At 41.7% G+C, this 27,985-nt stretch overlaps 1 protein-coding gene across 2 annotated transcripts in view; it reads right to left on the bottom strand.

Moving 5' to 3' along the window:
- Positions 1 to 1,169: 1,169 nt before the first annotated feature.
- meis1b (Meis homeobox 1 b) overlaps positions 1,170 to 27,985 on the bottom strand; it is a 77,295-nt gene continuing 50,479 nt past the window's right edge. Inside the window, exons 9-13 of one of the 2 annotated variants that reach the window (XM_085427385.1) lie at positions 24,808 to 24,884; positions 10,577 to 10,639; positions 8,713 to 8,798; positions 7,975 to 8,072; positions 1,170 to 3,117 (exon numbers count right to left, since the gene is read on the bottom strand). In XM_085427385.1, coding sequence (XP_085283511.1) covers positions 8,014 to 8,072; positions 8,713 to 8,798; positions 10,577 to 10,639; positions 24,808 to 24,884 — 285 coding nt within the window. In that variant the 3' untranslated portion in view covers positions 1,170 to 3,117; positions 7,975 to 8,013. The remainder of the gene's footprint in view (positions 3,118 to 7,974; positions 8,073 to 8,712; positions 8,799 to 10,576; positions 10,640 to 24,807; positions 24,885 to 27,985) is intronic. The other variant, XM_085427386.1, reaches the window with a different exon arrangement.

Here is a 27,985-nt window from a genome sequence, read left to right as displayed (position 1 = left end):
CTGATTTTCCCATTAAACATAGGGATGGCACGGTATTGATTCATTCAAAACAAATTTATTTTGAATGCACTTTTGCTGTGCTCTCTTTTGATGCAGCCACGCGCTCCCTGTAACCTGTCTTTGATTTTCTACTTTTATCACGTGGCCAAAAAGTGTTTTGGTACACTTTGCGTCCGTGCGTAAAAGGAGATGTGGTACTGTGCGCCATCTCCAAACGTCCCTGCCCCAGACAGTTACCAGGCCTCCCTAAAGAGGGCAGTCAAGCATGGGCTTTCTCCTCTTGTCTCCACAGCTCCCAGCGGCTACAGGCTTAGGAATTCACATTTCACAGCCTCGGATTTTCCAGCCATGGTGGAGAGGCGAAGCAATTAAAACGTCGCCCGGGTTTTTTAAGAGCGTGTCTTTTTTCCCTTTTCCCTTCTTTAGTGTAAATAGCGTTCACTTCGGCAAAGGCAGTAAAAACACAATAGTTGCTCGGAGGAGTGATAGAGAGAAAGAAGGGTAGAGTATTGATTTATACGCACATATTGTTATGGATAAAACAGACTCTCTCTTGTTCGCGGGTATGAGGGGGGGAGGGGGGGGGGGAGACATTGACTTTGGGATGCAGGGCTGCTCTCTGAAATGTATCAATTAGAAAAAGAACTCGCTCGGCTCTTACGCGCTCGCCTGCTCAATCGGCTCAGCCTTTTTCTCCTGAAGCGCGTAGTATCCCGGAGACAACCTCGGCTGCAGAGCGCCGGGCTTCATGCGGAGCCCTTTGACTGCGGGCAACAAGGCATGAGGGAGAACTAATCACCCCATTTACACGTTTGTAGCAATTTTACCTAAATGAATTTTAATGCTAAATGAAGGATAATTCGCTTTCTTATCGAGACCCTCTTTCCTCTCTTCTCTTCTGTGTGAGAAAATTACAGCATAACGCATGCATTAGCTGCACATTATCCGCAGCAATGGGAGGAGGGTTGACTTAAGTGCATGTTCTTTAAGTATAAATGATCCTCTACCTTTCTTTAGTGGGCATTTGACATGTTTGTGACTAATCTAGTTTAACAAAAATCAGTTGAGGTTATTTGCTTTTTTTTTTGTTAAAACTCCTAAACGACTAATAATGTGTTTTATATGTCATACCTGTGTATCGGAAGATAATTTGAGACTATAGTTAGGAATTCTGTTATTTGACAAAAAGTATTTATTTACAACACAGATGTACATATACACCCTTCAAAGGAAAAGCATACGAAACATGTCTTCAAATGAATCTTAAAGATGTGCATAATACATGTATGAAGCAATGGATAATGGAAGCATTGATAGCACACACACACACACTCATTCTCATACATGCACGGTACCGCTCACATGCATCCTGACACGCACAGTGACTTTTACATTCTCTCCTGTCTGTTGATCAGCATTACATCATCTGGTTAAATCAAAATGAATGGACTGTGGCATAAATGGTGTTTCCCCATAGCCTTTGCCTCTCCCTGTTATCAGGCTGCATCAAACGAAAAGGGGAAGAGAATCCATTGGCCATGCGAGTGTTCAACCATGTGACATAAACATCACTAAAACACTGCAAATAGACTTCCAGAAGCCCTCAATCACAGACACACATGGAGAAAAACAGGAAACAACATGTTTGTGGGACACACACTTGTAGTTTCCCATCCACAATGATTTTTTTAGATTGTTTGTGAGCATAAACAGGAGTTGTGTATCATGTCTGTTCCCCATCTTTACAATTACACTGTTTCTTTATAAAACAAACCAACAACAACAAAAAAAAAAAACACAGCATAGTGGCAACCAGATTAAAAATCTTGTTTGTCCAAAATGTTGGCTACTAGAAATTTTGTGTAGCTCGAGTTCACTGAGGTTGGATATTAAATGAGCTTGATTACCCCAAACATCATCAGAATTTTTTTTATACTAATAGAAACAGTCCACCAGTAGAGGAGGGTATAATAAATTGATATGAAAATAATATTAATTTTAAAAAAATATGGAGTGACAAGGTGTAGACAATGTAACATAAATACAATTAGCTGCACCAGCTTTTGCTGTGTGTTCCATGAAAGGGCTGTGTGTCCTATGCAGAGGAAAAAAGATCTGTCAGTATTGTACTCCAAGCAATCCAAATAAAGGCCCTTCAAGAAATGACGGATTGATCGAATTGTTCATTTATTTACTTTTTTCTTTTAAAACTGCAGTGTGATTGAGTAGGGAGAGGGGACAGGAGGTCAAATTTGATGGAGAGACGGCGCTCACACACAGTGTGGAAAAGAAACAGAAAAAAAGAGAAAAAAAAGAGAAAAAAGTTCACATCCTTTTTTAAAAAAATCTATTAGAAACAACATAATATGCAGAACAATACAATAGCATTTACAATACTTAAATTCCCAGTTCTTGTGAGAGTCCAGCGTAATTTTACAACAGTATACAGTATATTTTCTTTCTCCACTTGCTTCCCATACTAGGGGTTGATATAGTTATACTTTTAATTTCATTACTCTTGCTTTCCCTCCTTCCAGGTTTCAATCCACTATATTATTTAAAGGGCACCTCTTTTGCTTTGTTAGTGTCTTATCAGATACAGACATTGGCTTCTCTTTGGTCCAATTCCATCGTCCCAAAGAGTGGAGTGCTCCTCACAGGAAGTCTCTTTTGTTTGCCAAAGAGTCAAGACTAAATCAACAGGTGCCACATTCACCAAGGGTACAGGCAAATAGCCCAGCATGTCTTGTGGGTCATGTACGTTTGCAATCACAATCACTTTAATGGAGGAATCCATGTTAACTGGGTGGGCAGCAGCAGGGTGGGCGAGGTCTGGTGCCCTCCAGAGAAGAAGCAGGAGTCTGTCAGGACAGGGGTTCATCTGACTGGAGTGAAGTTTGGTTTTCTGTGTATCACCTTTGCTAGATATATAGACGAGGATTGTTGGCAGTCATGGAAGTTCCCATGCTGCAGATACCAGCCAAATAAAATGTGTTGGATCTTGGAGGTGAACAGAGGGACTGCCATTTGTTGTCCCCATCAGGAAGTCCGGAAGTCCCCCTCCATAGCTCTATAGGCCTCTGTGAGACACAAGATCCCCTGGTTTGCCCTGCGCGTCTATGGAAAGAGAAGATGAAAATGGTTAATGGTTTTCCACTAAAAAATGTCTTCTGTATGAAGTTTTTTTTAAAAACTCCACTTTATTAGGAAATGTTAGTCAGGTCATAAAAATATTAAGACTGGAGCGAGTTAGCATACTGCCTGCACCACATGGGCAGAAAATATTTAACTACAAAATACATGAAATTGACATTAACTGTTCATTTAATACAACACTGGATCACATAATACTTGCTCTCACGTTACACTTATAGTATGTGAACACTGAAACAGTATAGTATGTCGCAACTACTGCAAACTCAAAGTAGTGTTAATCTGGGTCAGAAAAAGACCAAACTGTGGCCTTCACTGACACTGTGTGGCTGTATGAGTGAGAGGGAGCGCATTGGAAGGTTTAGTGAGTTAATCCTACACCAGCAGTAATGCTTCTTTAACAGTAGGAGAGGGCTTAGAAACCAAACACACATGATCGACTTGAAGTGATACCAAGGCCTGTGCTTAGCATTTCCTGGATAATCTCTTTAACTGAACTCTGAGAAAACTTAAAATTACCTTTTGATTGTTCGCCAGTCAACATTTGATTAATGATGACTACATAAGACTATTTCAGGTCAGTACTAACATGGCATGCAGTTTAATCTTGCTTTAAAGTGTAATATGCCTGGACAAGACTTGTTTGTGTCACATATTAACCAAAACAACTTAAACTGGTGCAACCTGCTGCACACCATCAAACCTGCTCATACAATAGAAAAACTATGTAAAGAAAACCATCTTTACTGGCACCTCTCACTGCATTCCTCTCTTTAAAGCCAACAAAAGCAGTAATCTATCTTTGCAAGTGGAAAGTCACCATTGAGGATCTACGGCCATTGTAGTCAAAAACCAAAGGAGAGGTGAGGCTCGCAGTCGCCTGTCACCTGAGTATGCCCCGGGCCTGTCCACGTGTTCACCACACAAATGAGAGGACCACTACAGATGACACAAAGGAAGGCAGGGAACAGGACAAGGAGGTGCAGCGGGAGTAGGACAATAGAGAAGTGAACGCAAGGGCCCTCGATTGTTATTCCCCTCATACATCATTTTTCACCTGAAGAGAAAAGGCGCCACTTGCGTAAGGGAAGGGTGAGCTATTATGTTAGCTGTGTTAGATTCATTTACCTTGTTTTCAAGGGAGGGGGTGGTAGGAGTTATTCAGCCAGTGGCATCCAGCCTGTAACCTTTCTATTTTGAAACATAACCTGTGGCACTACCATAAATCAAACTATTATGGATGCGACTTTAAAAGCAGCACAGGCCAGTGTTAAGGAAATGATCTATGAAATTTCCCTAATATTAAATATCTACGATGCAGTTTTTGGAAAAGGGTAGTAGAAATCAGAAAGCATCCTGTATGTCTAATAACCACAGGACAACAATCCATTCATCTGTTGATTCTCGCCCTTAGTTTGTTTGGCTTTCTTACAGTTTCTCCCCCTGGTTAACAAGATTGTCCTCATTACTGCGGTAAATACATGTCAAGGGTCTAATAAATGGTATGCGTGCTTGAGAGAGAGCACACATTGCTAATAAGGTTTTTCAGTTAATAAGCCAATCAATACATTGAGCTGGAACCCTCATTTCTTAGCCTCTGAGAAGGATTCCAGAAGGGCCAAATCAACAGTGACACACATTCACATGGACAATACAAGGGGGCGCAAAATCCCCATTGGGACCTGTTTTTTTTCTCTTTTTTCCCCCCAGTGTTCGTTTATAGTAAAAGTTCATCCAGCAGAAAAATAAGTTTAGGGTGGGGTGGAGGGGGTGACAGTGGGAAGGTTTGTGGTAGTTGATGGGATGAGGGAAGGGATCTTGACCTCTGCGTAGAAGGTTAACAAATTTGTGCTTAATGATTGGAGCAATGAATCCTGGGACAAAGGGTCTCCAGCCAAGACTGGCAGCAAAGGGGTTACAGACAGCGTTCACTCAAGCATTCTGCCTGACATTTTGGGAAAAGCTCCAAGTGGGCAGGCCCAGAAAAATTCCATACGCTCTGTGCTATAATTAATTGTCATGAAACTAAAAATTACAGTTTTCCGGGGCTACCCCTGGCTAATTTTGTGGAAGAGAAAAAGCAAGGGGGAGGAAGAAGGGAAAGGGGGTAAGGGTCATCTGAGAGTCACTCTTGTCACTATCAAAGGCTCAGTTCACTTCTGCTTCAGTTGCTGGACTTCATCTCTGCTGACAGGTGTATTGTTTCGCAAGGGGATAGAAGCTCTGTAATCATCATTGGGTGGAAAGCATAATGCTCTTCACTAAGCAGGACTAATTGGCTTTAGTTTTAACTAATGTTGCAATGTGACTGCTAGGCACACCTTCTGTATCAACGCTCAGCACTCCTCAGCACAATAACCGCTCAATTTAGCCCCGCGGAAACAAAATCTCAACTCTGCTAATGAAAATTGCTTATAAAATATAATGAACCTGTGCTCTCTTAATCAAATAAGATAACCGCGCCCCCCCCCCCCCATGTAATAACCTATTAATTTAATTGGTCATGAAAGAATATAACACATCACTTACATTTAATTGACCTAGAAAGGAAAATAGCAATATTTGACAGAGACAAGCTAGAAGCTAGTAATGGCTAGCTGATGAAGCTGTAAAGAAACGTTCCGTTTGTGAAGAAAAGTAGAAATATTTCTGTCACCATCCCTCTCCCATCTACTCTCTTCTTCCCTCCCTCATTCCTTCCTTCCTCCCTTTACCCCTCCCCTCTTTTCATTTACTCTTTTCTCTCTCGCCATCTCTTTATTCGCCCCTCCCTCTTTCTCCCTCTTTTTTTCCTTCCTCTGTCTACTCGTCTTCTATGTGCTTTGCCTGTCTCACGGAGGATTCCTCTGGTGGCCCAATTACGAGATTCAGCAGGCAAATTGAGGCTGTTTAAAGCAAGGTCTGCTGGGAAGGCTAGCAGCTGCTTGAAAGAGGCTGCTTGGACACAGCGAACCAGCCCTGATGTTTACACACTTGCACATAAACAGGCACACATGTCTCATTCTGAGGCATACTCTTTCTATTACAGTGTCTTCCAGCTTTTCAAACCTGGAATATGCCATTTGACGCAAGAATGTCTGCTATTGTTTCAGTTGTGGACATTTGTGACAGAAACAAGGGTGATATATTTTCACTATAGCACACACAAGCACACGCGTTGTGTGGAGGGTTAATGGTCTCTATTTTTGTAAACTGAATAAGTCAAATCCATTGGTCACACCTCTAGTGATGGCATATTTAATTTGGATCTAGTCAATTAGGCCCAGCTAAGCTCCATACCCTGCTGGCTACCTCCTCCATTTTTGCACTAGTTTGTGTCCCCTCCCTGTGCCAGGAGTAATCCTATTACCATACACACACATGCACATACATGCACACAGTTATAAACACCCACATTCAGCACATGTATGTATTTCACAATGTTTGTGTATAGTATCCATGTAGCCAGAAAGGCTGGCACACACAGGTATGCGCACATATGGCGTACAAACGGGCTAATTCGTACACATACACACATATAACAATGATGTTTACTACGATTGGACCCATAGCCACTTTATACACACTGTGCACTGTGACAACACCAAGCCTGTATACATCCAGAATTATGTGGGAGTCTGTTTGGCCCTGGGGCGAAAGAGAGAAGGAAGGAAAGAGAAGGAAGGAAAGAGAAGGGGGATTGGGGGGGAGGGGGGTGAGAGAAAGAGAAAGAAAGAGAGAGAGAGGGCAAGAGAATTAGAGAGAAAGAGAGAAACAGAGAAAAAGGTGTTGTGTGAAAGAGATGGAGGAGCAAAATTGACAGTGAGAAAAACCACAAAGAGGGAGTGAGACAGAGCAAGCATTAGAAAGACAGAGGGAATGGAAGGGTTGGGTTGGGGGTGGGGGTGGCACGGGGGGTGTTGGGGGGGGGCTCCTCTAGCTGGTTAGTGTGTGTATTAATGTGGCTCATGCATCAACAGCAACCCGGCAGATTTATGACACTTAAGGGGCGCTCACTTCTCGCTCTCTTTCTCTCTCCCTCTCCTTGCACCACAACTGCTTACATTTTTGCCAATCAGTCTGTTGCCATAGCAACGTCGTACCTGCCCCCCAATTTCCCCCACCCCATCGCACCACCAACTCCCTGTCCCAACCCATCCCCGCCTTCCTTCCTCCTCATCACCCCTCTCTCCTCCTCTCTGCCCCATGTTTAATAAAAAAAAATGTGGACAAAACAGTTCATATAGAATAGAATTTTTTGTAATCAGTGAATATTGCATGACAGCTTTTCACCTGCCTTCCTTTCTCTCATTCTTTTTTTCCCCCCCTTAAACCTTCTTCTCTTATCTCCCCTGCCTGACATAAAAAAAAAAAAGGTCTTGTAGGTTTTGGATATGTGAGAAAGTGAAGCAGCTACACGCACATGCACAGGCATTACATACACAAAGAGTTACAAGGTTGTGATCAAAGGCTCTTATCACCAGACCAAGGGGTGGGAGAGTTAGACAGAGAGTAAAATCAGCCTGGGAAGAAAAGGAGTCTGTTTGTAACAAAAACCCATTTGCTTAAAAAAAAAAAAAAGCCTAAATATATCAGTTTGGAAAATAGCCATTTTCCAAACAGTGACCTTTGACATCTCACAGACACTCCCATTGTACTTATATTTTTGTAATTATCTTGTGGGAGAATATTTCTACAAGATGAACATCTTACTGTAAATTGCACCCTCCATACTTCCTCGTGGTGAACTGTATTTTAATAATATACTCCAAGTCCAAAAAAGTCTTGGGCAAGAAAGCCTGTGTGTTTGTGTGTGTGTGACAAAGTGAGCATATTACTTACATCCCCCTGTGTGTTGTGATTGGTCGCACTGGAGTAGGGCTACATGTAGTGCCACTGACCTTCCATGCCCATGTTCATGCCCATTCCACCCATTGGTCCTAAGAAACAGAGATAAGTTGTTAATTTTTTATTTATTTAATCCAAGTGTAACTAGGAAATGGTTTGCAGACACCGAGCGAAATAATATGATGGTTTAACTGTGACAGACAACATGCTGGATCTGCCGTGGTGAGGTGTGTGAAGGTGATGGGGAGGAGTGAGGGGTGGTTAAGTAGCCTGGCAGTTTATCCAAACCTGCTGACTTTGAGTGGAGGGTGCGATAGGGTTAGGGACTTGGGAGAATCCCAGAAAACAGGGGATAGAGGAGGAGGAGAGGAGCTTAAGGACAAACTCTGGGATTAAACCTGATGGCGTGAGAGAGAGGGACTGTGTGAGAAGGAGTAGGAGTGAGGAAGGAGATGGTTGTGTAATGTGATTGACCACACCTGTTCTGGTGTATTCGGGGAGGGCTAGGTAACAGTGTGTTTGTGTATGTAGTGCGTGTATCCTCATTCTGGTGTAGGAGCATTGCACAGCATAAACTTAAAATACTAAACAGCAAACAGAGACAAAAAAAGTCAAGAATGACGCTGGTAACATAAGAATCGAGAAGACAAAGGCAAGAAGATGAGCTGAGAAAGGAAAGATGGGAAGAGCAAGAGAGGAAAGAAAGGGACAGACACGCTGCGCAAGCCTTACCAGGTGGTCTGATTCCCATGTGCTGCTGGCCGTCCATGACGAAACCCCCCATCGGCTGGCCATCTGGATTGTAGGGAGCTCCTTGACTTACTGTGGATGGAAGAGAAGACAGGGAGGAAGGGAACAGAGTGGTCAATTAGTGCTTTTAATTAAGGCTCAGTGGCCGAGGCGGGATCATCTGTTGACTGGTGCACGCACGGGAAGCCGCTGTTGTCTTTCAACGTCATTCTACTCCATGTCTCTGCAACTGAGTCTCCACTGTAAGCCCCTGGTAGACTTTAATACGTCTAAATGTTCTAAAAGGGATTGGACTGGGTGTTTAGCGCACATATGCAAGGACTGTTGTTTCAAGACTAGATTTAGACCATCTGGAAGAGTTGAGGAGCTGCTTTTATAGACTGACTAATTATGAACCAGTGTAACATATTAGCATGACTCAACTGGGCTAGTGCAAATAAAAATTACTCTTAAATTTTAGGCCATAACATACGGTTGTTTCGTCTTTTTACCGCGCTTTGCTCTCTGGGGATCGTCTAAAGGTTTGTTTTTGTGCATTTGATGTTTACATTCATAACATGGGAATAACTTTAATTTCTAGTATGTTATGTTATATATTTATGGAAAATTCAGACTGATATATTTGGCGTGTTTGGAAACTGGTATCTTCACTGGAATTTTAGAAGTCAAAGTTTTGAGCTCAAACCAATGGCTAAGTTTTAAGGGGTAGAACATTTGTGGTTAGGAACTGTGGAATCCAGAAAAGACATAAAAATACTGCCGGTGATTTTTAATACTAAAGTACTGAACAGTTTAGACTCAAAGGTCTCAAACTAATTGTATGCTTCTCTAAGTAATTTTGACACTTAACACTGCAATGTTTGCAGCGCATTGTTACTGTGCACATACATTTAAAGAACGAAAAAGCGCTCTAATCAGTTTTCCTTTGGAACAATAGAAAGTCATTCTTGCTGAATAATGCCCAAACATTGCCTCTGCCTAGGGAGGAATGACAAGTGAAACCTGATAGGGTTCCTACTTTTTGCTCACTTCTATTGTCCCAGTTTCATAGAAATCCACTTACCTTCGATTTAGCCTGTTAGGGGGTCAGTCAAGCAAAAGCAAGACCTCGGCCCCGCTGAATGTCTTTGAACTTTACTGCGCCCCTACTGCCACCCTGACCTTTGACCCCTATTACAGGTAATAAAGTTTACGGCAGCCCAAACCAAGCCATGCACCAGAGGAACCGCTCACTCACTCCCCTCGCTGCCTGGACCAGCCACAAATAGGGTAGAGGGAGGGTGTTGAGAGGAGCGAGAGGGGTGTGTGTGCATGGGTAAAAACAGGTCTGGAGCCAAAAAGCCAAACAACGGTCACCCAAAAAAAGAAAGGGGTGTAGTTGTCTCTCGGTTTGAGCCAGGGACGAAGGGCCGAGTGTTTTTTTCCCCTTCCTCAACTCCTTCGGCTCACTGGAAAAAAACAAAAAGTTGGCGGTGGGATGGGTGGGGGGGACTGGTTAAGAGCAAGGCTTACCAAGAACACAGCTAGTTTTGTTTGGACGATAAAAGGAAAAATAAATCCACTCATCATTAACTTGCTTTCAGCCAAATTATATTTTATAATTAACAAATAGCTTTCACTCCAAATGCCATGTCATAGTTGATTAATGATTGCTGTTAATGTTGTAACATTTTGGTTTTGATTTTAGTGCTCAGTCACAACAGTGAGGGGGGGGGGAGCCCCTGGATCTTTTGGACATTCCAGGGTCGGGGCATCAGTCCTGTATTTACCAGATGAGGGGCCTCCGGGTGCATGGAGTGTGGATGGTTTTTGCCTGCGCGACTTGAATACAGTAACTATAGAAGACTTGCCTGCACGGTTTGACTGGTCGATCATGGGCTGCACTATTCTCCTCCTCGCATTAATGAACCTGAAGTAGATGAAGAGTAGGGAGGAAAAGGGCAATAAAGGAAGAAGGGACAAAGACAGAAACAAAGTTAGTGTATTTTTCAAGACAAGATCAGGCAAAAATGCTGACTAATACCTAGAAATCATGGCACACAGCACGAAAACAAACATATTGCCAAATCAGCCTCTCTTTCTTAGCTAACCATAATAATGATATGGAGTAATTACTCTCCCATAAGCATCTCTGATCCCTGGTAAAGCCCCACTAGAGGCACAGCGAAAGTCACATCTTAACAACCTTAATAATCAAGGCAGCTGTCTTTGAAAATGCAGAACTCTACAACTTGTACAAACTTGCACAGCCTCGGCATATACGCAGACATCAGCCTGAACACTGGGGTCTTTGTGGGGCGAGGCTTGGCCACGATTTTTTTCCCTGCCTCTGAAACATTTTAACCCATCTTGCCTTGTTGGAGATGTTCCACCTCACAACGAGCTGAGATTGCTGACTGTTTAACACACTTGGCTTCGCGTGTAGCAGTGTGGGAAGTATTGCTGACAGAAACATGTCATGTTGCCACCAGTGAGAAGCACTGTTTTGGGTGATACTGTGTTAAGACAGGTGACCATTTGTTACTCTGTGACAGCAGGAGGTGTGTGTGTGTGTGTGTGTGTGTGTGTGTGTGTGTGTGTGTGTGTGTGTGTGTGTGTGTGTGTGTGTGTGTGTGTGTGTGTGTGTGTGTGTGTGTGTGTGTGTGTGTGTGTATAGTCTTAGACTAAAATCTTTTATACTTCATTACATCCTACAAAAGCAAGTAGGCCATTTATTGTGTACACACAAGCACTGTTACTTACTCACACACTCTTAATCCCTCTCTCACTCCTAACATTTATTCACATACATTCGCACCCACACACACACTTATAGGTGGCGCTCCGGCCTTGGTCATCTTAAACTCTTGTGAAATGAACCTTTGACCCTCGGTGACCCAAAGGACAGAGGACTCTTGGGGCTTCTGACTTGATTTATGTGTTCCTGCTGTTACCCACTGGACTCTTCCATTTCATCTCTGAAAGGGGAGCATTCACTGAACTTTAAGGAAACAATAGTCCTGCTACACTTCTAAAGCTGGAACACAGTGCAGTTAAGAGCTTTGGGAAGGGACAGCAGGGGAACAGAAGCAAAACGACACTAGGATGCTGCGTCTGTTAATTAGTGAATGGAAGCCTCTCGCCTTATATGTATCCTGCATTATCTTGTAAGGACAGCGCTGTAGGGAAATAAACAAACAGAAGGTGGCAAAGGCAGATACCAAGAGAAAAATGAAATGATTAACAGCCTAATTGCTCCATTATATTTTGCAAGCTGCTTTAGAAAAACTGTTCGCTTTGGCAGGGATGCAGGCAGAGCTTCCTGTGAAGTGAAATTTTTTTTACATTGGGGAAAAAAAAGTTGCAGAGATTCTGTCAACCTTTGAACTTGAAGCTTTGGGGCATTTTTTCTGTATTTGTTACAATAAAGTATACAACCTTGGAATTTCAAGGGGTAGAAAGAAATAGGAGGTAGGGAGGAATGCAAGAATGCACTGACATGGCAGAGAACCATCAAATGAGGGAACGTCTGGAGTTTTATCACCACCACCACCCCCCCTCTCTCTTCCTCCCCCACTGCCCTGTTTTGTTGGGGGAGATATGAGAGGAGGAGCAAGGGAGAGGGCGAGGAGGGTTGAGGAGGCCTGAGCATTCCTTTAACTTTGCTCTCCTCTCCTCTGCTCTCCAAACCCTTTACAAGGTTAACTGGAGGCCAGTGCAAGCTCACTGTTGATCTCTCCCTCCTCTTGTCATCCATAGCTGTCTTATTGTCACCATTTTTATTCTTTGACTCTTTTCTGTCTCTTTGTTTTCCTTTTCCAACATGGCTTCTACCTCTTTTAAACATACACTGATGCAACAAAGGAGGATTTTTCAGCAATAGGTGTACACTTCTTAGAAAGTCAGGTATTCATTCCTTGCGCAATAGGGCTTAAGGCATATGTGGACTTCAAACTTGATGTGAAATATGGCAAAAAGAATTTATTTACTCTAAGGATTAAACAGGCAATGTATTAATGAAATAATAATCCTACTCCTACTGCTGCTACTAGACCTACAGGTGATGTTATTATTGTGACTCCTAAAAAAACAACAGTGTCCATGCCTCTCTTTCTTGTATCTGTTTCCTTCTCCAGCTTGCTCCCTTCTTATCACTCCTTCCCTGTATGGTGGAAACTGGCAGCCCACCTCACAGCAACAAATCTACAGTCTAACCCACCAAATCCCCTCCTCCTTTCAAAAACTCTTGCCGGTTTCCTGTCCCTGTCGTCCCTATATCTGAGGCCAGATGCACCATGGGGGCTGGAACAAAGGATAAAATGCTTCTCATAATAGCAGCCAGGGGAACGGAGCGATGGAGAGCGGGAGAATGGAAGGGAAGGAGGAGTGAGAGAATCAGAAAAAAAAAAAGCAAGGGGATCTGGTCTGCAAACCAGACACTCTTGCTGTGACCGTTAATAAGCAGACAGAGAGAAAGACTGGGGGGGTGGTTGGTGGGGTTAGGGTGAGGGAGATGGAGAGAAAGGAGGGAAAGGAAGATGGATGAAATAAGAGAGAGACACAACTCGGAGAGAGATGGAATGATGGAGAGAGAGAAAAGAAAAAGAGAAACAGAGAAGAGAAAAAATGGAGCGGGGCTTCACCTTTTCACGACCCCTGGGTGCTATAGGGCCTGTGTGTTATGGCCTGTTCATTCCCCTGGCTCCCATCACAACACAATGAGCTGCACTATTCAGCTCCACTCAGTACAACAATAGCTGGGCTATTTTGGCGTGACACACCACTGGTGGTACGCCTAAAGTTGGGCAAAGGAAAGAACACGACTTGAAATAAAATTTGTTGGAATCCAACATGAACACCGTCAGGATGTGAGCTGGATTCACACCAAGAGCACACATGTTTGACATATGCATGCACCCATGACACAGTGGATCAAGACGCATGTCGGCCACGTGTTATGCCAGAGTTGAAGGCACTAAAGTCATTTAAGGAGACAGAGTTTTATTGTTTTTTTTTTTGTTTCTTTCTTTTTTGTCGGATCCATTTCTCCTTCTGAGATTGCTCATGTCTGGATTAATCCTCCTACCCCTCTCCCTTCTCCTCTAGAAAGAGTGGAACTGATTGCGACGGCGTCTGCCAAGCCCTTGCTAATGTCCTATTCTCATTACGTGCGACACACACACACATACACAGACATACTGAGCCGAGTCAGCTGCACACAGGTGTACACGAAGCACACGTGAAATGCCCAATTAAAAGCAAGAAATTGTCTTTTTCATCAGCTGCCTTTGTTGCGTGACCAATTAGGGGATAATTTAATAACGAGCAGTGGAAAGATGCAGATTGGATATACAAAAGGTTACTCCACAAGCTCATTGATTTAAATTCATGTGGAGTTCTCAATATCTGTGGCACACATACTCACACATGCATATCTCCTGAGCCAACTACCGATATTATATTAGTAATATGAGACGCACAGAAACACACAAATACGCACATACAGCGCACACATCCACCCCGCGTTCTCAACACTCACTTACATACTATTACATTAGTAATCTGAGAGAATTTTGCACACGCGGCCTGCACACATCTCATATTTTTACACCGCTGGATATTTCAGCATCACATACATTCATCAGGATCCAGCGGTGTATTTCTGCGCACGCCGACAGAGGTTTACATGCATATTCAAATCTGACAGCCACTTAAAATAACTCTGCAACCACACATTCCTCTTAGCTGCCAATCAATGTGATTTAGACGCAGTAAAAGAAAGCAAGCTTTGACGGGTAGAATCATGTAGCTTATCATCAGGCTGTCACTGCATGGATACCATTGATTGTCTCCTGCTCCACCACAATTAACGCATGGCCCATATATCCTTCAGATACACACTGATGGTGTGCCCGCGCGCTCTTTCTCTCTCTCATTCACCCATGTAATGTAAAAAAATAATCTCTCTTTTTTAACTCTTTATTTGTTTACTCAAAACTTGCTGTTTTTAAAAAAGTGACTTTAACACATTACTCTTGCTTAATATTATCCAAAATAATAATTGCACATTTTCACACACATAAATTCAGTAACAGTTATCCCAGCCTAAGCCAAGCCACACATTTATTTCTGCAGAACTTTATTATCCCGTCCTATGTCCCAGAACATCACCATCTTCTTAAGTAATTAGTTATTTTATTATACAGCTCACATATTCTCTTATGCACAGCCGGGGGTGGCAGGGCATTCCCGTGCTTGTACCTGCACTGTATGTGTGTATGTGTGTGAGTATACTGCATGTGGGTGTGCAAGGGAATTACAGTTATGAGTTTTTCCTTTTGTTCTCCTCGGTTGATGACTTAACTCATAAATCACCTCCTTCTCATTTCCCCATACTCTATCTCCATCCCGCCTTCTCTTTCTCTCCTCCTCTGTGTCGTTTTCGGGTCAGATGCTTGGATTAGATGCTTCAGATTAGTTTAAATAAACTATCGGAGCTGCTTGCAAAATGCCTAGTTGCAACACAAACAGTTACAGCATGGGAACAGTTTTAAACAAGACTAATTCAAATATGACTCAGCTTTATTTGTTGTGTTTACATGACTTTTTTATGGACTAATGCCCCTAAATAAGCACAGACGGTACTTAATGAAGGGTGAATTTCATTAATCCCCAGAGTAGTGGCACAGGTTAAGTTTGGGTAAATATTAAAGTTCATTGAGAAAAATTGTCTTATTAAAAATTTGCAGAAAAAAAAGGTAAAAAAACCCAAAACTATTTAATAATTACAATTATATTATTTTTGTACTTGTGATGCCTTAAAATAATGTTTCCTTGTAGGAATAGAGACATATTCACAAAGCAGTGATGCATTTAGGATCATCATGTTGTTTTCTCTCTTATCCCATCAGTCTTGCAGTCATCTCAGCTGCATCTGAGACCACTTGCAGGGAACCAGGACTGGTGCAGTTTATCTTGGGAAGTATGGTTTTGAGCTAAGCTCTAGACTGTGCCAAAAGGAAAAAAGGCTACTGCAACTATCTATGTGTAAGCCTTATATTGTGCAAAATGACTGGATTTGTCTTAATTGTCTACGCAGCTTTCAGCAAGTACAAACACTCACATGAGTACAAACAGTTAATGCATAGCAATACTTGCCCTGCATGTGCCCACTTGCCAGTTCAAAGCACCGTTGTCTTATTTGCACCATTTTTCCTAATGCTGCTCAGACAGATCAACCAGCAAAATATACCTATGACAACCTGCAGCCAGATGACGACATGTGTATTTCATTTAAATGTCCAAACTGAAGAGGAAAACAACAGAGGCACATCACTGCTGGCGAGCAGAAATGTTAATGCAGACCCTTCAGAAAACACAGTCAAAGCACCTCCGTGTGGTGGCATGAACTACTAACAAGATGAGAGACCCACAAACAAAAATGCACAGGTGTCCAAACTGAATAATGCTGCTAAGACAATGTGAGCCAAGCAGAGGGGCAAAACTCTGGGATGCTGTCACTCAGTATGCTACATGTGCAGCAAGCATTTTGTCACTGATTATTCAAATATCCATAGGTCACTATTAGGCTACTCTATTTCTTTAAGTTAAGCTAAAACAGCATGCGTCTGGTATTGTAGTGGATTGTGCATCATTCAGAGAACTCTGAAAAGCTAAAACATTGCAACCACCTAACTACAGCAGTTTGCAAACAAATAGCTAATATTAGCTTTCTAATGTTCCTTACATTTGGAAAGCAAAAGGTGTTTTTTGAGTTTCGAGACCTGCGTTGCTTGTTGTGGGGGCCAATGTTTTCTTCTTTAGAGACAGTGTAATGATTATATTACACTGTCTCTAAAGGCCCTACGCACTGGGTCTGTAGAGAAGATGTGTTAACCTTGGGGTTAGCTGTGACACTACGATGAACATGGAGATATAAAAACAATATAGAAAACAGCCTACAAGTAGGGTTGAAGTAAGGTCATGCAGGAGTAATGTGATCAGATTGTTTGTCTGTAGCTTTCTTGTTATTAATTATGAGGCCTGTATTTCAATTTAGCTTAACATAAGTATTTACCAGGAGCCAGTCTCCAAATGCATGCACAGCTATTTACAGACACACCCACTGAAAAACATACACATTAAGTAAATGCAGGTCTGCAAATATAGCCCCTAATAACACGAGGTGGATTAGCAGGATCCAGCGCCGCATATGGAGGAAAACTTAAGAAAACAGTGTGAAATTTAAAAGGAGCTTTAGACTGAGAACAACCACGGGGTCACTTAATCCCCATTACGGCACACACATAAAATACAAGCATGTAAGGATACACGCACACATACACACACTCCCTGTTGCTCTCCTCCCCAAGAGCCCAGTGTCCATTAAGAGAGCCATGAATCTAGCACTAAAGCTGGTTTTACAGAGTGGAGCAACAGGACGGGTAACCATTCACACACAAACTGGAGAGGAGCGCTGTGTGTGTTTAGTGTGTTATGTGTGTGTGTGTCCATGACAACCAGGTGCCTCTCAGACGTATATGGAGGAAATGTTGGCCACTTGAAAAACATACATGAACTCACTGGCTCTGACTTTGCTGGCTTTGCAATTCCTGTCGACTTCTATATAGGACTTGCCAAAAAGCAAAATCTAAACAGAGGGTGGGAGAAACAGGATAAAGAAAAAAAGTGCTCACAATACCAGAAGACAAAAAAACAAGACAAAGACAGAGAAAAGAAATTAAAAGGGAGTCTGCAGCTGTCACACGTGACCCCAGTCCCTCTCTTTATCTCTGTTCCTGCTTCCCTTCACACACATTCAGACAGTCTTGGACTCAGTGAGCCAGTCATCCATCAATGCCAAAGAGAGGGTATGGCTTGAAGCCTGGCTTTACCCAGAAACAACATGGCTGTCCTGCACACTGCCCACTCCGCAAACACCAGTGGACAGAGCATGTGTCCTTTAGCCTTTGGGCTTAGATCGAAATGTGTTTATGTGTGTGTGTGTGTGTGTGTGTGTGTGTGTGTGTGTGTGTGTGTGTGTGTGAGAGTCTCTGCGTGTTGCTCTTTGTGAATGTGCAACTCTCTGTTAGCAGCACTCCACTTTTCTGTGTTTATGAAGGTTTCATGGGCAAGGTTGCATATGTATTTGCTTTAAAAAAAAACAAATACAGTGTGTGTTTTTCTTCCCCGTGTACACAAACACACCAACTTAACATGCACACACAAACACACAAAAATCTCAGTCAGAGAGAGATGACCACCGTGTCACACAGAGACAGTATTGCTGACAGGGCTTGCAGTGGGGACTGTTGCAAACACACAGTGGTTGACCTAAATCCCCCCATACTGCCCGTGTCATATCCTGTCTCTGCGCGTGTCACTTCCACCCGCTGGCTCACAGCGGCTATCGCTATGGGGATCCCTCTGAGTGCCCAGAAACTAGCAGAAGCAGCAGACATCTACAGTCAGCAAATACAAAAGAAGGAGTGAAAGTAAAGAAAAGGAGCAATATTTTGACATGACAGCTTCTAATGCATTTTTAAAATTTACATATTGACATTTCAATTTACCTTTTTAATGTCAGCTTACCTACTTTAGTAAATGCATATACAATTTCAGGATTTAATTTAAAAAAAAAATCCAGTTGCTAGAACATTTTACCACTACTGTAATAATCATTAAACACGGGTGTCCGATCCAGTTCATCTCACCAACACTGGCTGGCAACTGCCACGTGTGTCAGTGCCGGCAGAAACATTCTCATTTTATGCTTTGTCAACAAATCCCCTACATAGAACCGTCACATATTTTAATTGCATAAAATCACTGTCAGTCCTCTGTCTGTTAATTGTGGGAGAAGCTGTCCTATTTTCCTCGATATTTAACTTTGGCACGCAGCACTTGATCGCCGTCCTGCTGGTTCACTTCACAGTAGTGTTTGATCAACATGAGAAAACATTAGCGTGAGAACAACAACAACTGACTAATGGTGGCGAGTACGACAGCGACCATGTGTGCTTCAACACAGATCCCGGGCATTCACATTGCGCCGCCTTTCATGTTTTGGACTACCCCCTCCTCTACAACAAAAGGAGGTTTAAAAAGCAAGAGAGAGGAGTGGGGATAAAAAGAGGAAGAGAGTAAAAAAAAGAAAGGGAGAGGGGCGAATGAAGGGAAATGCAGGTTTGGCCTAGGGCAGCGTGCTGTGATGTAAGAGAAATAGAGAAAGTGAGGGGAAGAAAGAGGGCAGTAGGGGTGAGGAGAAATGGTGTTATTTGTAGTCAGTCATTGCACATGGACACCTATTTGAGTGTGCAGACACACACACGCGCGTGTGTCTGCACACACTTTTGTTGACATAATACAGTAAAGACAGGGTTGTGTCTGCACAGGCTAAAGTTTCCTGTATGGAACTATTGTTAGCAACAGACTTCAAACCAAGGGAAGAAAATATTGTTCTTGAAATTATTTTCACATTTTTCCTCAGTGTTGAAAACTTAGGCTGAGGTCACATCTAGTGAAAAGTGTGCAAGTGCGTGTGTGTCTTTTGGGGGGGGTTCCTGTAATGTCAAGGAGTTTCAGGCTGAAGCAACTTGACACAGCTGCAGTGTACGAAACGAGCTTCGGGGCATAGACTGAAACTTGGCCTGCTAATTCCAAAACACACAAACACACACCTCAGAAGACTTTCTGTGAACAAGTTCTAGCATCTCTCTCTTAAGCCTGTCAGCTTGCAGAACACTGAAACATGTTGTCATCTGCTCTCATTATTTCAACTGTTTAACACAGTTTATTATTCTTGCAATAGGTGGATCTTTTTTAGTAATCAACTCTTCCAGATATTAAAACATTTCCTTCAAAGTGAGTCCTTTCGTGTGTGTTTGTGTATGTATTTGTGTATTTGATGACAACGTTTGCCAGATGCATTAATGACATTTTTAACTACTTTAAGTAGTGACAAAACAGACTGGACACACAATATGAATGCCTTATTGAGCAGGAAATATGCATGGCAAATAGAGGAGGTAAGATTTAAACCTAGATTTTCCTTCATATGCTTCAGAGGCCTTCACACCACCTAACCTGACATTCTTGTTCTTCCAATAACGTTTTTTGTGGTCTAACCACATCTCAGTTCCAGAGCAACATTACTGTAACTCGAAAACAAACCAAAAACAAAATTAGATCTTCAACCTAAGTTGAATTAACCAATTTATTAGGTAAAAATTATAAACAGCAAGTGCTTCTTGTCATTCTTCTTTGCATGTTTTTCCTCTCACCTTGCTCCACTTATCTGTCCTCCCTTACTTGCTCCCCTTCCCTTCTTTCACCTCTTCCTCTATGTTCCCCCTGCCTGTGCTTTCAGAAACCCGATAAGCAGCATATGTATGTGCCATGCCCCCCTTTCCTAAGTAGCCCGAACGTCCGTCCACTCTGCCCTTTTAAATACTACCTCTCTTTCTCATTCTCTCTCCCTCACTCTCACTCTGTGCATGCTTTTAAGACGTTCGTAAAAGGAGGTCTTATTGACAAAACAATTGCTCGGCGGGGCTTAAACACTGCCTTTAAAGGGGTATTATTAAATTGCAGGCAGGAAGAGGAGGGACAGCCAACAAGGGAAACCTGATGACCTCGCCATCGATTTTTACATCACTGGAGCGTTAGGAGAACTTAGCACAGAGATACTGACTGTATCCAGAGAAACAGAGAGTAGAGAGATTGAGAGAGAGAGAAAAAAAAAAGACATTTTATATGTTACGCATGGAGCTTTTAGCTCCTGGCTCAGTCCAGAATGATGTAATTGTTCGAGCAGGTAAAAGGTTGTATTGTGAAAGAACATGTCCATACTATGGTTGCCGACAGATATAAACACGGGTCTATCGGCAGATCTAAATCGAATTATTCCTCGACTTCTTTCTTTACCAATCAACTGATACAGCTATTTTTATATCGCATGCTGAGGAGAGGTCAGTTATGAATTCGTCTCCTTGAGACATGAGAATTCTTTCCCCCTATTGCTCCATCCCAGGATTGCTTTTGTTTTGTTGACATGCCTCTGAAAAACATAACCAAACAGTTTGGACAGTGTAATCCAGCTCTCACTTAGTGGAACATATGCACTTGTGTTCCTAAAGTACATGCACTCGAAGGAACAAAAGAACTTCTCCTTTTGGAGATCCTTTTGAATTTTTTTTCAGTATCATAATTGCAATGCAAATAAAAGCCTGAAAGATTTGTTTGATTTTGCACACAGATTGTATCTTTTCTGTCACGCTGTTTGCTTTTGTCATGCAACACCAGGCCTGTGAGGTGGCAGCAGTTTGTGTGTAAGTTTTACAGCTCAGTGAAATAAGATGAGATAAAAAGCAAAAACTTTTTGTAGCCCAAAATTATTAGAAGACTAAAATAATACAGGAACAAAAAACAGATTAAATTTACTTTGTTTTTTTAAACAACACAACATAATGCATACTATAAACTACTTTCTTTGTGGTTGATTTATTCTTTAGAATTTACAGTACAGGTTTGTTAATGAACTTTTAACGTCATAAGCATTCACATGGGTGAGTGCTCTTTGTGACATACTATACTGCTCTATAAAGTCTATGGGAGACTTTGCACTTATGTTTTAATGTACATCATTCTGTTACTCGTTTATGCCAGAGGGCGTGAGAAATTTCCGTTTGCTATAGAATATTCTTAAATTCTCTGTATATGATTCTGCTTTGTAAATGTGAACATGTATTGCCACACACACACACGCACACTTTTGCCATTCAAATTGAGATTCCCTGGTGCAGCGTATTTCTGCCAATAATTCATGAGTGATCTGCGCCCCTTGCCGGCCTTTAGCATTTTTATTTAATCTGCTGAGCCCTACCGCGTGCTCACTCATCAATAATGCACACCAACATGTGTGTTAACACATCTATGGTGCGGGAGACAGAGGGAGAGTATATGGTTATATTGCAGTGTGCGATTATGCAATATATGTGAGGTAACACACATTGTACAGTACAATAAAGAGATTGTATGTGTCTATGTTGATGCAGGGGAAGAAAGGAAGAGTGTGTGTTCTTAATGTTCTGACAAGAGTTTTTCTTTGTCAGTTGTTAAGTCATCCCCTGTTGGGACAATAAGCACGGATCATGGATGACCCCGGTACATCCTGAGCTGTTTAACATGAATTCATTGCCCATGGCCTGCATGTGACTGTGAAACACACTCCCACTAGGTGTTTTATACTTTCGGAAGTCTTCTTTTGCACCCATTTTACAAGCGAACACACGAGATGTGAAGCGCGTTTGTGTACTCATTTGTATATATGTCTGTGAGTACGGTTTTCCAAAGCACTGACAAACAGAATCACATCTAGGAAAATTGACTTCACTAAATCAGTAGGTCAGGAGGTAACATCACTGGGGGTTGCTATGGAGACACCCAATGACGGGGCTTCCCAACCAGCACAACAACATGACTGTGAAATGGCAGTTCCCCTAACGTAACCCCTCGCTCAATATTACTCTGTCATTGTCTTTCTTTCGTTTGTTTCTATCATCTTTTTCCCCCTCTTCCATTTCTGCTTATCCTCCTTTTCTCTTCTCTCTTTTTTTGGTCAGTTTCTTTGTCTTTATCTCTTTGTCACTCCATATTTTCACTTTATTGTTTTCCTTGATCGCCCTTCCATGCCACACTGTACTGCTCGCTTGCTCAAACAACCGAACCATGCATGGAAATATGCCTGTGGACAAGCGTGTACACACATACACACGCACGTATACAACAAAATGTGAGGGGGCAGCGGGATCCCAGCATGGAGGGTTTAACAGCTAATACCCCTTAGATTAACCACCCCCGGTCCCTCTCTTTTAAACACACACACAGACACACACATCTTCTACAAACCAAGATTAACCTCCTACGATTTACACAGTGTGTGTTGGTATTGCACAAATACACATGCATACACACCTTCGGGGTGTGTTGCTATTCCCCTACCAATAAATATAACAAACAGATTGAGAACACACAGTCAGTATTAAGTGACCAAGCTACTGTTCATGTGACTGTCTGTGACTCACACACAGACACAGGCGTGTGTGCAGACAGAGTTTGGCTTTATCTCAGCTGTAAGGATTGATCCCCATGGATTTCAGAGGGGTCACGTGATCTGATAACCTCTAGGATTCCCCCTGGTCCGGAGACCTTTTTTCACCAGTATGTGTGTGTATTGTTTTTGGCCTGGTATAAAATGAATTCTCCAAAGACTGATACATCATACCCTAATCTAACGTCTGTCTGTCTCTGAGGTCTCAGATTAAACAATGGCTGGGAATAATGTTAACATCATTAGGCCACTGGTAATGGGGAGTTATCATGTCTCATCTCCTTTTCTTCCCTTCTCCCTTTCTCCTTCTCTTCATCTATTTTTCACTGTCTGCCTCTTCAACTCTCACTCCTCCTCTTTGCTTTTTCTGCAGTCTCCACTTTCATGCTCCTACCAAGCAAACTCACTGATACTTTCAAGGATTATTTTAAGGGCTGCTTAGATCAAAAACCCTCTGCAAGGGCCCTGCCTTGGTTACCCAGACTTGAGCCCCTTTAATTAGACATGGCTAATAACACTAAGCATGTGCTGATAGCCATCTCTCTGATAAGACTAGCCGCAAAAGGACACAGGGCCTCCTTTTACCTTTTACAGTATTACCTAAGGTTAAAATGGATACTTAGCAACCTTATTTTATGGCTCAGTCCATGCCCAATTAACAGGCCAGTTGGCACTTACAGAGCAGTAATTTGCAGAGGCTAGTTAGCAATCAGCCTGTCCGCTAATATGCTAGGCTCCTTGCTAACAAGGACATCTTCAAATGCCTTGTTAAAAAATAAGTACTAAATAATAACAATAATATATGGTCATTTTGTTCTCTGACTGACTTTCGTTCACTTTGTACTCTGACTGCAGGCTTTTGGTTCCCAGAGTTTGCAAAAGTAATTGGATGCAGTTCCTTTGGCTATCACGCTGTTCTCCCATAGAATCAGCTCCCAGTTTAAATTCAGAAGACAGGCCTTAAAATTTTCCCTTTTTAATCACAGGGCTGGAGCAGGTGACCCTGCCCATGCCTTAGTATGCTGATGCGGGTTTGGGCTGCTGGGGACTTCCCATCTTCTCCACTCCCTTATTTTCACTCTTGATGCATTTATATGCCACTATTGGATCATTAACCTTTATCTACTCTCTTCCATAGTTTGTGCTTTATCTTTGTCTCTTTGGACTCTTTTCCCCCTTTTCTTTTACTCCTCACCTTCATGTTAAAAGAGAGTTTGTCTGGTCTCTGGTATTTTCTGTCTAATATTGTTGGATCCATACCTTAGTATATAAAGCACCTTAAGGTGACCATTGTTGGGATTTGGAGCTACACAGATACATTTGTATTGGACTGAACTGAGTTGTTAAGACAAAGGTAACTAAGCTTCTTAGAGGATTTTTTTTTAATCCAAATCAGAATATACAGTGTTTCCTGTTCATATTTTACTTTTCAAATAATATGCAGTACTACAGACTTCAGGATAATTTGCAAAAGAAAAAAAGAGGAAAATTCAGGATAACAGAGTGTATAAACTGAATAAATGTATGTTTTAAAAATTTACAAAGAGCAGATGAATGTTAAATGATGTTCTCCAAGTGTTTAAAACAAATGCTAATCACAGTTAAAGGTAAGCCTACAAAAAGCCGCAAACCCCAAAATAAGACAACCAAAGTAAAACCCTATAATTAGTCTCAGAGCAGTAATCATTCTTTTATAAGTTGTGCATCTTGGATGATTTTATTGGATGTTTTCAGATAGTAGTTTGATTCTTAATTAACATGGATTCTCATGTTTGGGCCGAGTTAGGCTGTTGGTTTGGAAAATCACTCCAGGCCATATCTCTTTAGATGGATTGATCTAGGTGAGGATGATTCAGTAAATGGTGTGTGCGTGTGCGTGATGAAAATAGAGGTGGAGTGGAGGCATTAATTCTAATCATCAAGAACTGGGATAGCCTGGGGGGTCAAACTCCTGAAATCGACTGCATGTAAACTCTGAAATGACTTACCAGTTGTTCACTTGTAGGATCGTGAGTCCTGTGTCCTGCGCCAGCTGTTTCTTCTGTTCTTCCGATGGGTAGGGATGCTGCAGGAGACAGAGACACTTTGAGAAAAGGCTGACCACAAATTGTTTAATGAAGCTTCTTGTGTTTTTAAAAGGGCTTTGATGTGTCTTTTAGCAGGGAAAGAGATGTTGCAGGGCACAGGTTGCACATACACAGTCGCACATACAAAACCATGCGCTGTAATGAGACCTAGAAAATGAGATGTGTGCTCATGCTCATTGGTGCATAGGTGTCAGTATGTGCCTGTGTGTATGTCTATGTATACTGTAAGTACATCTGAGTGTGTGCACATTAATGTGCCACCCCCTCCGATCATTAATGGAATATGAAATCTTGTAATTAATGGCAGCCAAAAAGGCAAGCCAATTAGAAAGTTAAGTGAAGTGGAGAACCAGCTCTAGTAATTAGGCAGCCTCTTACACAAATATATTCGCGTCAATGGCCCCCCTTTCACCCCGCTGCATATGTAATCAGAGAGTGGGGAATATGTAACATTAAGCCGATGGAATAGAGACATTCGGATGTAAAACTCGCGTCTTTATTGCTGCTGGTTTCTTTTATCCTTATTACAGTGTGTACAATAACATGACTCTGTTAAGTTTGTCTTTTTGTTGCAATTATTTCTATGGCTTAACTGCACAATATGATCCCTATCCCCAAAATTAAAGAATGCCACCAAAACATATCATTCAATGCTGTGTCGAGTCTTATATCGGGTGGAGGGCGAAGAAGTTATACGCATACACCCAATAAACTTTCATTTTTCGTAACTCTTAATATGTTTTAATCAAACTGCATCACCTTGATTTTAGAAGACATCCCTTTTTCACTCATTTGTGCAACAATAATATTAACAGGTAAAAGATAAAAGATCCTTCCTCCTTATTCGAGGATCCAAATTGGAATCTGAATGATTTTTTATTCATCTGAAGACTAACGAATGCATCATGGACACGAAAAGCCCGAAGTGACTTCTAAAGTCAATGTTTAAATATAAACCAGTGACTGTGACCCCTCCTATCAAGAAGCCAGCTGAGAACAGTTAAATTTGAGCCACCTGTTTAAATATATAGAATGAATAAATGGGATAAATGCGAACTTGGGGAGTGTGTTGATTTATATTGGAGTAGGGGGTATCACAGTTGCACGGAGCCTTGTTCATGGAGTACAATGTGCTGTTCATGACTCAGACAAGACATGGACTGTGCAGTACGGCATAGGCAGGCCGTAACAGAGGAGAAGAGGAGGGAGGGGAAAGGGAGCGATGGAGAGAATAGATTGTTGAAAGGCTAGCACAAACTGGAGGACTATCTATAATCCAAAAGCTGTGTATACATTTACAGAAGGGATACATCAAAAACTAAACAGCATAAGGATAATCTGGCTTAATGATCCAGTCAGCACTATTTTAGAGCACTGCTTTTCAATGATTAAGTAGTAGTATTTAACAATGACTGTCTAAAAACTTAGAAAATCTTATGCTACTGACTTTAAAGAACAAATTCAAATATTTTTAGGTTAATTTGCTCTCTTAAAAATAGGCCGAGTCGAGCTTAGAGTTACTCGCAGCGCTAACATGTGCTTCGATAAAAATCCCAAGTTATTGTGTTCAAAAACAGGCACCACACATATGGCTGCTGTATGATATTTGCAGTACATCTATCAAGGGTATGTCTCCTTGTTAGTCAATCAGATGTGCAAAATTAGTGCGGCGCCAGCTTTTTCATTTTTTCATTAAAGCTTTTTCAGTGCATAATGAACAGGATTGTGTTTAATGCTGGAACCACCCGGCACAGCGAGGGGAGAAAGATTTTTTCCCAGTCTTCCCTTGTCCATGTGATTGGTTGCAGGGAATGGGAACACAAGGAGGCTAATTTCATGCACAAAGTTATAATTGCATGTCGCCTCTGGCCAAATTTGTGTCCAGTTCTTTTTTTTACAACCATTTTTGTTCGCCTGTACGTGTGTGTGTTAGTGTGTATATATGCATGTGAACTGCCCATACATATGCACACACATATACACACAGTGCTGTTTCAGTGTGCGTGCAAGTTGCCTCCATATTTTTGCCCAATCAGATAAAAACCAAAGGAAAATAACTGCAGAAAATCTGAGGCAGCACTTGCCTTCCTCTGTGGGTGAAAGTGAGAAAACATTATTCTTACGGCTTGTGTCATCCGATGCCCTGATGCATTGCTTTATATATCATATCTACACATACACTTCTGACATTTTAATCTCAGCTAATCATGTGAAAAACATGTCTCTCTTTGCAACAAAAAAGATGATTGAACATGAAAAGATCAATGTGTCTATTCTGCTTGTCACAGATCTGTGGAGTGTCTGCCTCGTGATATCAGGGGGATGCAGCCATGCCAGAGGCCACAATACAGCACAAATACACCCTGTTTCAATGTTTCCCTTCCTTCTAGCTTACCAGCACAGATACGCACTTACACAGACAGATGCATAAATAAAATACACAAACAGACAGTGTGTGTGACTATCTCGGTCTCAGCCTACAGTACTGGAAGAAAAATGTTCTTACAGCATTTCATTTGACACAAATCCTGCTAGTGGTAGAATGTAATAAGTACATTTACTTAAGAATAAACATAAGCATAAGGTTGAGGTTCTTTTAATTTTTATACAATAATTAAATTAAATATATAAAGAAATGGTTAAAAGAAATCAGTCAGAAATAACGTAATTTATTCATTTATTCAGTGTCAATTAAAAAAAAAAGAAAAAAAAAAGAGTATTTTTATTGTTTACAGTTAAACGCATATTATGCTGATAACACAACTTCCAGGACAATCACTAGAACTTCAGTATGTGAGCACTGAGACTTCTACTTTACATAAGCAAACTCCTTTACAAGTTTTCACATACAAAAAAGTCCTCACTTAATTTAAGAGTTTAGAGGAAGAGATAGCCATGAAGCCAGAACATTAAAACTGTTTTTCTCCTCCTTTTTTCCCTAAACCTCCAAATTAGCTCCTATCTGTCAAAACACTGTGATTTAGTTTCTTGCTGAGCAACAAGTCGGCCAGTTTTAATATTGTCTGTGAGCGATTCTGGTGTCTTAACGGCCTTTGGCTCAGGTTCAGCGGGTTGAGAG

Source organism: Rhamphochromis longiceps, linkage group LG13 (assembly GCF_057381845.1).
Source record: "Rhamphochromis longiceps isolate RC_006_pf linkage group LG13, R_longiceps_female_GT1.1, whole genome shotgun sequence".
Taxonomy (NCBI): domain Eukaryota; kingdom Metazoa; phylum Chordata; class Actinopteri; order Cichliformes; family Cichlidae; genus Rhamphochromis; species Rhamphochromis longiceps.
The sequence above is the reverse complement of the archived record's forward strand: the minus strand, read 5'-3'. Positions and strand labels throughout refer to the sequence as shown.